The sequence below is a fragment of the Columba livia genome, chromosome 5, assembly GCF_036013475.1.
Source record: "Columba livia isolate bColLiv1 breed racing homer chromosome 5, bColLiv1.pat.W.v2, whole genome shotgun sequence".
Taxonomy (NCBI): Eukaryota; Metazoa; Chordata; class Aves; order Columbiformes; family Columbidae; genus Columba; species Columba livia.
The window spans coordinates 36,845,748-36,858,825 of record NC_088606.1 but is presented as its reverse complement, the minus strand read 5'-3'; the positions used below and the strand labels follow the sequence as shown (position 1 = coordinate 36,858,825).

The window sequence follows — 13,078 nt, the reverse complement described above, 5'->3', positions numbered from 1 at the left end:
TGGTACACACTGATCTGGTTTTGGGGACTGACTGACTTCAGGTTTGTTTGCACAGTGGGAGAAACTCTCAGTCCCGCTTACGCCAGCCACTGTCAATACATTTCTACCTTTTGCACATCTGGTTGTCAATTGGTGTGGACAAGGGAAGCTAAGGGAAAAGAAATAATTCAAAACCTTTAAACCTATAGATTCGTTTCCTGCCTTCCACTTCATGACTCATGTGCACATTGCTTTTTGCTCAGTCCTGTTGCAAACAACTCTCTTCACCTGCCCATGAATCCCCCCAGTGAAGACCTGACTCATACCACTGGAGACGAGCTGGGTGATGGATTATCCGTCTCTTCTGAAGAGGGGAAAGAGAGGGCTGCAGCAGTAGTTATAGGATTCTGATAATAAGAAGCAGTAAGAAATGCAGGTCACATACAGAAGGATAATGAAATCACATATATTCAATACAGGAGTGACTTATTGGCTCATCTGTCCAATTTTCATGTCAGCCAAGTTCTCTCTTTGATTATGGTATTTTTTCCACAGTCCTGTCTGAATATTATAAGGAAGCACATAAAAAATGTTTGAGGTTGCTCACAATAGTACACCAACTCCACTGGCAGCAGAGGCAGAACATGCCCAAGGCAGACAGAGCAGTGACTTGCTTAGCCCCCCGCAGTCCCCCTCTGGTCTTTTCAACATCTTAATCCCATGGGACAGCAGCTGTGAGTAGTCTCTCTGTTCCAAGGGGGAAAAAACAAGGTTATCCCAAGGTGTGATGCCAGCGTGTTTTCATAATATTCCAGATGGGGAAGTACAGCAAGCCTTGAAGAGGGAGGGAATGTGTGTTGTCTGTGGTGTAAGGTAGAAAGCTGGGACTCAGAGACCCGAGTCCTCTTGCCATGCTGCCCGTGTGACTTCAGGCAAGGCACAACTTTTTTATCCGCATTAGCCCTGTCTTTAAGCTGTATTTAGCACTTGTTTCACTGGGCTGAGAAGAAGTGGATTAAGCTTTAATTCATTAATGTTTGTAAAACATTTTAGGACTTGGATGAAAATTTCCCAGGTAGTGCAGAGAGCATTAAAAGGCTAATCTCTCTTTCCAATGACAAATGGTCCTGTGTAATATGAGAGAAATGAGTGAAACAGTGCTTGCATTTTGGTGTTTATAATAATAATAAAAAAAAATAATTTCCAGCTTCCCCTCTCTGTCCTTCCATGTTTTTTTTGTTTTTTTTTTTAAAAAAAGAGGCAGCAATGAGAAATTTTAGTGTAAATGGAGTGCAGTTTCTCCTTGGAGACCCAAATGCATCTCAGTGGAATTTTCCCTGCCTTCAGCCTTTTGTGCTTCTGAAAGATCCTGGAACCAGGCATGCGACTGCAAGAGCAAAAAACACTTCTGTGTCTGAGTGCTCTACCAAATATTTACAAGATAGTCAGATAAAATGGCTACAGGCAAGTTCAGCAGGGTTTGACTGAACAGCCAGTAGTGCAGCACTGTCAAGAAGAAAATCTAAACTTTAGTTAAAACAAAATTAAATTTTACAAAGGTCTCTTCAAAGCACAGAACTGGTAACCTTGAAGCTGGAAAATTGCTCTTCCCCAAGGTGAAACATATTAGCTTTTACAAGTAGCTTATTGAAATGGAATAGCTTCCTTGTTGTGATGGAAACTTCTTTATTAAAGGAGAGCCCAAAGCTGGGTGACTGGGTATGTAAGCAGACAGCTGTGGAGTAGCTTCCTCCATGCCATCCTGTTTGGTGCCTGGGAGCGATTCGACATCACCTTCCACATCCCATCAGCTCCTCAGTCTCATGCACTGCCACAGTAAGGGTGTGCTGGACTTTTTACTAGGGGCCACGTGCCCTCAGGAACTCTCACATCACCTCAGGACTGCCTAGCAAACAGCAGAAGGCAACCTGCTTGTGTCACCACCACAGGCGGCCCCACCACAGCTGATGTCCTTGCTGGGTTACCTACAGCCACTTCAGCAGTGCTCCAGACCGCCGTATTTCTGTACAGGCTACTCTGCTTCTCAAGAGGTTGCTCAAGGATGATCCTGACCACAGCACAGCCAGTGATGCCTTCAGCAGCCTCCAGCACATCACACATTCTCTAAGTTTGTAAGGTGAGTAAATTGTTTTGTGGTTTGTAGTCACGTTGTGAATACTGTAGAAGTGCTTTGAAGATGGAGGACGTTAAACAGGTGTAACACACACCAATCTTCCCACCTTTTGGATTGCTACCTGTTCTCCTTCCATTCTGAACTGTCAGATCCCTGCTATTAGCAAATCTGTTACATCATCAATGATGATTTTCAAGTGCGTTACAGGAATAAGAGCTCACCGAACTATTGCTTCTTAATCAAGCCAATGAATGGGTTTATCATTCATCTTCAAAAAGCAGAAGCGAACATTTCACTATGTTATGGGCAGTGGACACCAAGCACTCTTGGGGAGGTAACAGGGTAAATCAGGAAGGCACATGTGGCCTACGCTTCTCCAGCAACATGTGTGTTGTTCAGAGGCTTTTATTACTATGTCACTTAAATTAAGCTGAGCAAAATACAGGATTTCACTAAATCCATGGTTAAGTATGGTCCCACAGACACAACAAAGAGCACTTGGTTTTAAAGTTAGTCTCTGAAGATACAAAAGAATGCCCACTATCTGCTTCACCAGATTTTTTGAAAACCAATATTGTCATTCATTCATTTCTTAGTGGAGGTTTAATTTGTCCTTGTACAGACTGGATGCATTGCTTGGAGTCTCAGCAGTAGTGCTGGGTAAAGTAGCATCATGTACAGCATCTTTCAAGGCAGTGTTCCTCACTCGTATGGTCTGCAGGGCAGGATTGGTTCCTTCCCAGGTTAAATTGGTTTGATCCTTTCCACCTGAAACATACAAGAAAGACACCTTAATACCAAGTGTGTCAGAATGAGATCACAAAGTTACTGTTTCCTCCAGTGAACAACCACCTGGAAAACTGTTTGATCCACAAAATAAATCAAGGTAATTAGTTCAGTATGAACTAATTTCACAGACTTGCTCAAAATGGATTGACTTACATGTAACGATCCTCCTTCTGCTGTCTGCCTGTCCTAGTTACCAATGCCCAGACTCTCATTTTCATTCTGGCTGGCAAAGTTTCTGATGCCACTTTTGTCCTCTGAAGCCAAACCTTAGAATAGTCTGGGCCTCTCTACCATCTTCTGGTAGAGCTCTCCAAAGGCCAGTGTATACTTGCTGAGGACCTTTGCATCACATCAGTTTTCCAATAAATCTGTTTTTTGGTAGCCAGTGCCTATAAACAGAGAATGGGAAGTGCAAGAGGACTGACATGCCCCACCACGGCTTATTTTCTACATTTCAAACACATTCCCTAGACTTAAACAGAGCACAGTTTATACCAATATATTTTCCAACTATCAACAAATTGCCTTGGATTCAGAGAAAAAAGTATGGCTCCAACCTATATGCTTTCCTAATACCTAGGCTGAGAGCAGAGTCTGCTTCCTAACCAGTATGAGCTGCTCCTCTTCCAATCTTAGTCCCATGTCAGCGCCAGGCTGTAAAGTGCCTTGGGATTAAGTTTACTATGTAAATACAGGATAGGATGGTACTGTGGACTAGGCACCTTATGTATAAAACGGACTGTTGTTTGTGAGTGGAGATATTAAAAAAAAACAAACCAAAACAAAAGCCTCCCTGATCAACTTGCAAGCTGATGAAAAGAATGCAAACTGAAGAAACAAACATAGTTATCAGGACCAAAATATCCAAGGTACTAATGAATCATCAGTCAGATCATGTCATGTCCTCGTGTTTGCTGCTATTGACTGTGTTGCGAGGTGTCCCAGGCCTATTCAAATATGTGCTTCTCCTCTTCTGATGTCTCCAGCTGACCCACTGAGACAAGCTCCATCGTAGCACAGGGAGAGCTCAGTTGCCTGAAGGACTCTGCAGAACAGCCAGTTCATACCTGGGCTGATTCCTATTGTTCTGTATCCAAGCTTTGAATAAAGACAATAAAGCTGAAAGGAGGAGCGTGAAAGGCAAGGTATTCCACTGCGACAGGCCATGACATTATTAATATTAGCAGAAGTGATACTGTAGATGAAACACAAGGCTTAGACAGGCTGTTAAGGGAAGTTGTGTCTCAGTCTTCCTCCTCTCTAGCCCTGTTTTTTAACTATACGAAGAGCAACTACGCCAGAAAAGACTTGCTCATAAGGCTGTGCTGGTATAACTATACTGACAATGATGATAACCCTAATGCAGGTAGCACAAACCCCACTTCAGCCACACATTCACCTTTCGTGAACTCCTCGAGGGAAATACGCTATACCAACAAAAGTACCTCTAAGACTGTTTAATACAGCCCTGGCATTTACTGCAGGGCATCTACAGCACTGTTTAAAATTATATCCCTATCCAGCTATACTTAATTTTAATGTAGAGTGGACTTGGCACCCCAGAAAATGTACAGAAAATCCTTCCGTGAATTTAGCGAGAGAGCCTAAAGAATCTATGCAGCTTTGAGAGAGGCCTGGCAGGAAATGTAGCTGAGAACTTGTTTCAATAGAAAGCTATGAAAGGGAGTAAGTTAGCAAATTCTTTCCAAAGTAACAGTTCTAGCTAGCCTTTGGGAATTTTATATTCTTATCCTATGAAAACAAACAAACAAGCCAACCCCCAAGCCCCAAAAGCCCATTCTCAGTAAGGGAACAGATAATACCGTCTGTCTTCAAGAAGAGTTTAGGCATTCCGGAGTCATGATGTACTAGACTTGTAAACGTTGTCATTCTCAGTGCATCAAAGACAATGTAAAACATTTTTGTACTGTCATATCAGCCAGCTACATTTTTTGAGCGTGAGATAACCCAGTAAATATGCTTTCCAATATGCCATCTCTCTTTTTGCTAACTTGTTTGTTTCTGTTAAACCACGACATTTAAAAAAATCACAGGAATTTTGGAAATCTGTTTAACACCACTGCTTTTTGCACAGCATTGCTCAGGAATTCCAGGCCTAATGAGTCTCAGATTTTGTGAAGCAGCTGGCCATTGGTTTTAACTACAGGATACTATAGCTTCTTTCTGGTTTTCAGTAAGGTCCATTTTCCACAAAACAGGGTTTGTATAGGAAGCTTAGTTGCAAGTTTATCTGAAGAATGATACCCCCCATCCATAATCACAAATTATGAAACCTTAACACAGCTTTCAAGCACTGTTGTTCTAGAATAACTGCTGATTACTAATAGGTATTGGACATTTCCCATTGATTTTGTGTGGAATAGCATTACCCAGTTGTATCCTTACCTGAAGGAGACTGATGCTACCTAAAACTGCTTAGATTTCTACAGGCTCTAATTCAGTCTTTTTTATTTTCTCTGAGGATTCAACTGGTGGAACTGGCCTAAATGATTATAGGCAAGCATGTGTAACCCTTTCACGGGGCTAGAAGCCATTGCAAAGTTATTTGTAGTGTATGTATGCAAATCAACTTAAGTTTGAGATAGTCTGGGAGAAGTTTGAGGGGGATTTCCCTGCTTTATGTAATCTATTGTTGCTTCTTAGCTTCCTCTATTCACATGGCCAGGAGGCATAAGCACGACACCACAGGTGATTTCTCAAACTCAATCTGAAAGCAAAGACAATGCGCTCAGTGACATGCAGCAGCCTTGCAGCTTTTGGTAAATCCTCAGATGCCGGCTCAATGATATCTGGAATAAAGGAAGCCTGAAGGAGCAGTGCAGGGTACAACTGAGATGGTCAAGGCTTCACTTACTGGCACACTTTGAAAGTGGTCAGCAGCCAGGAGGATCTATGTGCTGTCCTTCAGATACACTCTGTCTGGCCTGCACTGAGCTCTAATTTTACATCTCAATCCACACAGAGTGCTGCCCGTTGTACATGATGGGTGCTGCCAATTCAGTGTCAGATCAGCGTGGGGCAGCTCCGAGACCCCTGCAGACGAGACTGCGAGCACGCTGCTGCGGCCGACTTCCCCAGCCATTCCCGCGGGCAGCTGAGAACAAAACTCGTCGTACCATACGCTCAGGTGGATCTAGTCCCTGTAGAGATATTCGCTGAAATGACAGGCTGGACAGGCAGAAGCTTTAAGGCAGGTAGGAGAAACACCCCCTGGAGAGCCCTGTGCTAAGGCCAGAGCGCTGCTGATCCCCAGGTGAGGCTGTGCAGTGCCAGGCTGGGAATCGCCCTCTGCCCACCCTATCGTGCTGTACAGATCACAGTGTTATTGTTCCAAACTGGAAGATTGATAATTCAGCAACTACCCAGATTCTGAGAAACGTACTTACCGAAAACCACAGCTAAGGGAAACACAACAGGTGAAGTTAAGCATGGTGGCACTAAGGAGGAAGGAAATCTCCCTGCAGTGCACTGATAAGAGTGTACTTGATATATACCGTGTTCAATCTGGACAATCTGCAACCGGGAAAGCACAGGCTCGCTGAAGGAAATTCAGCTCAGAGGCCCCAGGGACTGAAACAGTCTGTTAAAATGCTTTGTTGGTTTTATTTATCACTACTTAATTAGGATGCTTAACCAACACATTGGAAAGATAGTAACTGTTAAATATTCAACAAGCTGACCTTTCAGTTACAGTATGACAATTCTGAATAAAGTTCATGGAAAGCTTGTCCTTCCTAGGTACACCAACAAAGACAAAGGGAACTGGACTGGACCAGAAAAAAAAAGTAAAAAAAAAGTAGGGCACTATTGTGGAGACCTGGTTAAAAATCCAAGCCTTGCCATGGGCTCATTGAATGTTCCCGGGCAAGTTGTTTCCTGCCCTGTACTTCAGGTTTTCCCATCTGTAAAAAGAGCACAGCAATGTTGACCTTCCTTGTAAACTGCTGAGATGAATGACTAGAAAAGCAGTAATACATTATTAATTACTTATTATTATTTCTGAGGAATAAAAAGCAAAGAGAAGAAGCCATCAATCTTTCAGAGTTTTCTTGATCCTCATAAAAAATAAAAAAGCACCATGTAACGTGAATTTCGCACAACAGAAACTTTTGGCAAGCCACCTTTAAGAAGAAATAGTGGGTGCACAATTAAAAGAAAGTTAAAAGTGGGCAGACGCTCAGGAAAATGCTCCAGATGGTGAAAGGAGTTAGGCTGCAGAGCAGGCTCCCACAGGAAGCGGTGAAACCCCCATTGTTCCAGGCATTTGAAACAGAATTCTTCAAAGTGCTGGTACACATAATGCAAGGAACCATTCTGTGCTGCCTCGAAAGGTAGCGATGCTGGGACAGCCTGCGAGAGCTACACCTACCATTTCTACAATTTTAAGAGGATTCTTGCCACTCTGACTACGAGGAGCTGTAGACTCTCTTTTTATCTATGTAGTATCTGAGGAACACCTACCGAGGAGCAACTACATAGTGTTTTTGCAGGAGATAGATTCAGCAACTCTTTCATGTTCCTGCTTCTGAGATGTGAACTTCATATGTCCAAGAGGGGAAAAAAGACCCCCGTTCTCCATTTGACAATTACAGCGTGCATCCTACAGATTATTTCCTATATTACAATCTAATGAAAAACTGGGTGGCTTGATTTTTACAAGCAGTGGTTTGCAGAAGAAATACTATGATTTTAATGGGAACCAAATGAGCGATCATTACATAAACAGTGTTATGAGACACAGAACTAATGTTGAAACGCTAAATGCCCCGGGTGAAACTCACCAAAACGGGAACTGGCAGCAGCCTACTGGAACATCAGGGTTTCTCCACACTCGGATACTACTGCAAACATTTCCCGCTGCTGCTAATGCTGGTTCAGCTCCTCTGGAGGTAGCTGTGGAGGGAATCTCACAGCTGCTGTTGTTACTGGCACTTAAAATCTTAAGACCTTCTCTGAAATCCAAATTCAGAGCTTTGGGCCAGTTTTATTGATACAACTTGGTTTACGGGTTGGAGCAGGTAGAGGAAGAATTTTTTCTTTTTTTAAAGGATCTTAGAATTAGAGTTTTAATACCTTCATTTCCTCTTGGTTTCATACCTGCTGATATATGAAAAAAGAGGCAAATTGATTTAGATGGCATATGTGCACTAGTGACCCTGTCTTACTTTATTTACTTGGGCTCTGTACAGTCTTCTCTCACAGGCTGCCTGCCTTCAATACTGTCATCTTCATGATCACCAGCAATAAAATGGCCCAAACATGTCAGTTATCAATATTCCTTTCCACAGGGCAGGCAGGGATAAGGGAAGCGAGCTGAAGTGACGGCCATAGAGCGCTCCCGATCCCTTCCAGCCTTGTGGCGGGAGCACCGGTGCTGGGCACCCCTCTCCTGCTGCCCCTGCACACGAGGGCTGGCACCACTGCACGCTGCCCTGGACCTGGCCAGGGACACAGCAACGTCCTCAGGAACGAACCACAGACAGAAAAACAAACAGGAGCTATTTAAGAAGTTTCTCCTTCCCCCTGCAACTGTCCTGTCCTGTATCATATTCCTGACAGTTTATTCTTCAAGAATTCAGTTAACTAAGGTTTCAGTGACTCATGTGATGAACTTTCTACCCATTTCCTGGAAAGAGTCCTGCGTGGTCCTCTACACCTTCCTGCCATTTTCCCTGAGGGTCTCACTCTTCCTACATTTTCACATTGTTCAGCTTTCCTCCATTTTTGGGGTGGAGGAGGAAAGCAAAAATATCTTGAGTGCACCCAAACTGGCAATGTAACCAGAAAGCAGAGTTGTGAAAGAACCATCTGGAAAACAAAGATGGGCACTGAACCAGAGAGTCTCCTTTGGAAGCAGCTGCCTCTTGGGGTGAACACTGGTTAGAAGAAAAGGAGCTGCTGTAGGAAGAGCTGCGTGGTACAATACAGTCATGAATTTACCAGGGCTGTACCCTATTAAATGAAGATGAAAAAGATTTGAAGGCTCTCTCAGATCCTTGCCTGGTTGGGTGTGACTCACCCTGGGCAAATGCCACTGATGACAAGTACCCTGACACAAACTATTGAATGAATTGGGCTGGATGGGAACCAAAGTAACCATTTTACATACTTGGGCCAATCTGAAAGACACTTCTGTACAGAAAACAACTGCTTCCTTTTCCTGATTCAAAAGAAACTTCACAAGCTGCTCACAGACGGCTAGAAGGCTACTTCAGCAAACTCTGATCTAAGCAGGGTTGAGCTATGCTGACAGCAGACAGCTGCCTGGACACCAGCGATGCCCAGACCATACCCCTTAGCCCATTGAGAAGTGCTACCTGTGTATATTTATGTTACACATAAAACAGGGAATCTAGTGTTGGTCTTATAATATTCAGACATGTGTGTGTGAGCCCATCAACACAATTACAGAAGCATGAAATGGTTCAGTGCCAGTGCACGCTGCACGCTAACAGACCTGCGCCTTCTATGCCTCAATCAGCCGACTAAGCGCCCTGGCTTAGGCTCGCCTGCTGTAGGACTAGCTAAGGAATTTGCACATCTGCCTGATGGAGACAGGGCCAACATGTCCAGCATTCTTGGAAGATGATTTCAGTGCTCTGTTATACCAGTGCAACTGGCATGTATACTGGTGTGTATGCATGTATATATATATATACACAAACATACATATATATACATGTCAGTACTTATACACTGACATTCATCACAAGCCTGTTCTCTTTAAAGGGATATGGTGTCAGGTCAAAGCTGGCCCGACATTCTTCTTATTAAAAAAAAAAAAAAATAAACTTCTACTAGCCCTGATTCCAACAGAAATGTTTCCATGATTTATTTTAAGAAGGGAACATTCCCCCGCAGTGCTCACCGCAACCCAAACATTGCAGTGCTCTGCAAGAGCATGAGAACCAGTGAGGAAACTGAAGAATCTATTTTCACTGCTCCAGAAGAGAAACACAAAAAGTAAACAAACAGCAAAAGCAGTGACAAATCAATTTCATTTTAGTGGTGGCTGCAGCGTTATCTATAGTTTCGCTAAGGAGACCTACTTGAAGTGTGCATGCTTTTCTAGTGATTTCTACAAGACGTAAGTGTGAGATGGGGACTCGTGGGAGCCATCTACAATACAAGAAAGATCTATTTTTCTTTTGGCTGATCCTTCCTGCTCCTCACACCTTGCCTTTCACATCTGAGAAACTGGACAGCAGACTAGAAGAAATCGCGTCACTGTTTCCCAAGACAGAAAATAATTTGAAACCCTTATTTGTGGGAGAGCTCTCAGACATTTGAAAGTAATAGGAAGAATCTTTCCTCTAAATATCTGGAGCCCTCTACTCCAGAAAAAGGAGAACCTGCCTTCGGTGCTACTGCTTGTTTCTTTGCTCAAGTTTGCAAAAAGCAGCAAGCACCAGGAGAAGAAAAAAAGGAGCATATGGAGACAGAAAGAATAAGTGAGCGAGCACACACTTTGCCGGCTGCATGCACACGCACATGCACGCAGACATGCACACGCAGAACACCGCTCCTCACTCTGAAAGGCCTGTGCGTGGAGGAGAGAGAAAAAAAAATAGTGAAGCCTGCCCAAAAGGGACTGTAAAGGCTGATCTTGTGGCAGATTTCACCAGAAAGTTTTTGGAAGCCATAAACAGGAAATGGTTAAGTAAAAGCAGGTGGAGCATGCTGACTGCAGGAACAACGCAGGAAATAGCTGAGCGTCTGAATGGATGCAAAAAAAAATACTCTTCTGCTTAGTCCTTGGCAGTCGCAATACGCCTGCTCCTCCTTTTCCCCTGTCTGCCTCCACTACCCTTATCTCCCCAAGCTACGCAGTCTTGCAGTCATCTCGCAGTCTGCAAACACCTTTTGCTTGAGTAAATCTGCTCTCCTTGAATTTTGGAATGAGTGTGGGAGAGTCAGGAGGTTCTGCCTGGAAGGCAAAAGACAAGAGGGACTCGCCTACTGCACAAAGGATGAGTCAGAAGTACCCAGCAGTACCCAGTGCCTGCCAGGGCCTCCAGGACAGAGGAGCTAGAGCAGCGTCTCCAGCTCCTGCTCCAGGAGCTCCTGCCCCAGGTGCTACAGTCCCAGCTGCATCTAGCACAATATCAGCTAGAGAAACTTTATTCTTATTGCCCCTTTCATTCTTGGGGCTCCCAAAGAACTTAGCTGTAGGATTCATTCTCCATCTCTACTGAAACTCAGTCCCTTCTGGGGCAGAGCACTGCAGCTGTTTAATAGCTCACAGCATCATCACACAAGCAGATGGAAAAGAAAGTGAAATGTGTAAGAAACGTTCTTTCCACTTTCCTTCTAACCCTTTCTTTCTCTCCTCTTTGTCCACAGCAATTTGTGCCAATTCCAGACAACTCCAGATGTGTGTCTTTCCCACCAGTATCTGCAGAGACTTGGCTCTGGAGACAGGGATCTGCTTGCCAACATACTGCCTCCCCGTGCTTTCAGCCCCAAGGGTCGAGTTCCTGCTGCCACACTCATCTCTGGCTGTGCTGCCAGACATGCTGTGGGATGGAGGGCAGACGTGCTGGTAAGGAACAATTCTGCTTTCTTCTACACGAGTATAGTGTTGATGTAAAATTGTTTAACACAGACGAGACACTCTTGCCTTCAAAGTACACCAAACAGTCACATTAAAGCCCTGAGAAAAGTTAAGAAAGGAGCACATAGATTAGTTTGAATCATTTTGACCTTGTCTACATTTTAAGTATTAGATGGTAAAGTTATGTTGGCAAACTTTACTCTTAGATATTTCTCCTTCTCTCCTAGATTTAAATAAAAAAAACCAACTCTGTTTCTTCTTATATTCTGAGCAAAGAAAACACTAACAGCAAACGGGCTTCTATGGAGTTACAACTGCACAAACAAAAAACGTTTTTTCTGGTAGAGAAATCTCACAAAGAAATCTTGCTCTTTTTTGACATCATTACTTTGGCAAAACTTACCAGGTGTTATTAGGTGTTCAAACTTAGACTGCCTTTTCCACAGCTTTTAAAACAGAGAGTTACTATACACAACCTAACACTTTTCAAGTTCAAACTCTTAAACCCTAGTCCAGACAGGGCCTTTGGGAGTAACGTTCAAACTCACCCTGCCTGATCTTCAACAGCTCATGCTTCTGCCCAGATCATACCTTCCCAGGGGTGTCCTGAGACCAGTTGCGGTCAGAGTCCAGCACTCCACACTGCTGCTCCCATGGGAAGAGGGAGAGGACACTGCCAGGGCAGAGGCTGGTGTGGTACCTTCTGCAAGCACCACCACACTCATCTATGATGCCACGGGGCATAAGTGCACAGAGAGGATGTGTCCTATCAGCTTCAGGTGGGTGGCAGGGCAACTTCAGGGAGCTAAACCTTGGCACTGGCCTTTGGGAAAAACCAGTCTGTGATTCATCTGACTGTAAAAAATTGAGAGAAAAGAATTGGAATAGCTGAACAAAAATAAACAGGTGTCTCTTTCCTGTTGCTTTCACAGTTTCTGCTTCCCTGCACCCTCACCCACATTTTTTTTTGCACTTCAGTTGTCAAAAAATGGCAGGAATGAGGTTTCTGGTATAATTACAGTTTGCTGAGAAAATCGCAGCCCGCAGCAGTAATTCCTTTGGTGCTAGAGACAGATGCTGCTGAGGTCTAATCACAGTCTTCCCACTAACCAGGCCCTGAGTCTAATCTGTCATCAGCCGAGAGGCCGCTGGCTCCTGCCGCGTGTGAACCCGGGCGGCTCGGCTGGCTGCTCTCCCCTGGCCCAGAGGCAGGCAGTGCCAGCGGGAGGGGGTGTTTCCATTCACTCCCTGCCCTCAGATACAGCAATCCGACAGCTTCAACGTGCTTCTTATCTCTCCTCCACGCTTAGTATCAGGGCCACTCAAAGTTTGCTGGGAAGGGCTCAAGTGGTTGTTTTCAACTTACAATGCTGCATAGTGACTGCAGTTCAAAAATACAATTCAAGCTGAGATAACTTGAAGGAGAGGCTTAACGAGAACGGCGTGTAGCTAATTCCTCCTTCCAAAACGTATGGTATTTTCTGCTTATTAAGAGGACAAGGCTGTACTCAGTGATGGATCATATAAGCTCCATACGTCAAAAACAACAACAAAACTCCACCGAAAAAAGAGTACAAGTGCTCATGAGCACAGAAGTAGGA

The 13,078-nt window shown here is 44.1% G+C and overlaps 1 protein-coding gene and 1 long non-coding RNA gene across 12 annotated transcripts in view; one reads left to right on the top strand and one right to left on the bottom strand.

Moving 5' to 3' along the window:
* The first annotated feature begins 1,382 nt into the window (after positions 1-1,382).
* Positions 1,383-12,380, top strand: LOC135579576 (uncharacterized). 2 transcript variants are annotated; one of them, XR_010472959.1, is made up of 2 exons: positions 1,383-2,116; positions 11,267-12,380. It is a non-coding gene; the product is annotated as an uncharacterized LOC135579576 (long non-coding RNA). The 2 variants fall into 2 exon arrangements; XR_010472960.1 differs by lacking the exon at positions 1,383-2,116 and adding an exon at positions 10,522-10,996.
* RAD51B (RAD51 paralog B) overlaps positions 2,503-13,078 on the bottom strand; it is a 441,378-nt gene continuing 430,802 nt past the window's right edge. For 9 of the 10 annotated variants that reach the window (XM_065064381.1, XM_065064378.1, XM_065064377.1 and 6 more), the window contains one exon: positions 2,503-2,881. Coding sequence is in view for 3 of the 10 variants with exons in the window: in XM_005502276.3 (XP_005502333.2) it covers positions 2,706-2,881 (176 nt within the window). In the remaining 7 variants the exon portion in view is untranslated. The remainder of the gene's footprint in view (positions 2,882-13,078) is intronic. The other variant, XM_065064382.1, reaches the window with a different exon arrangement.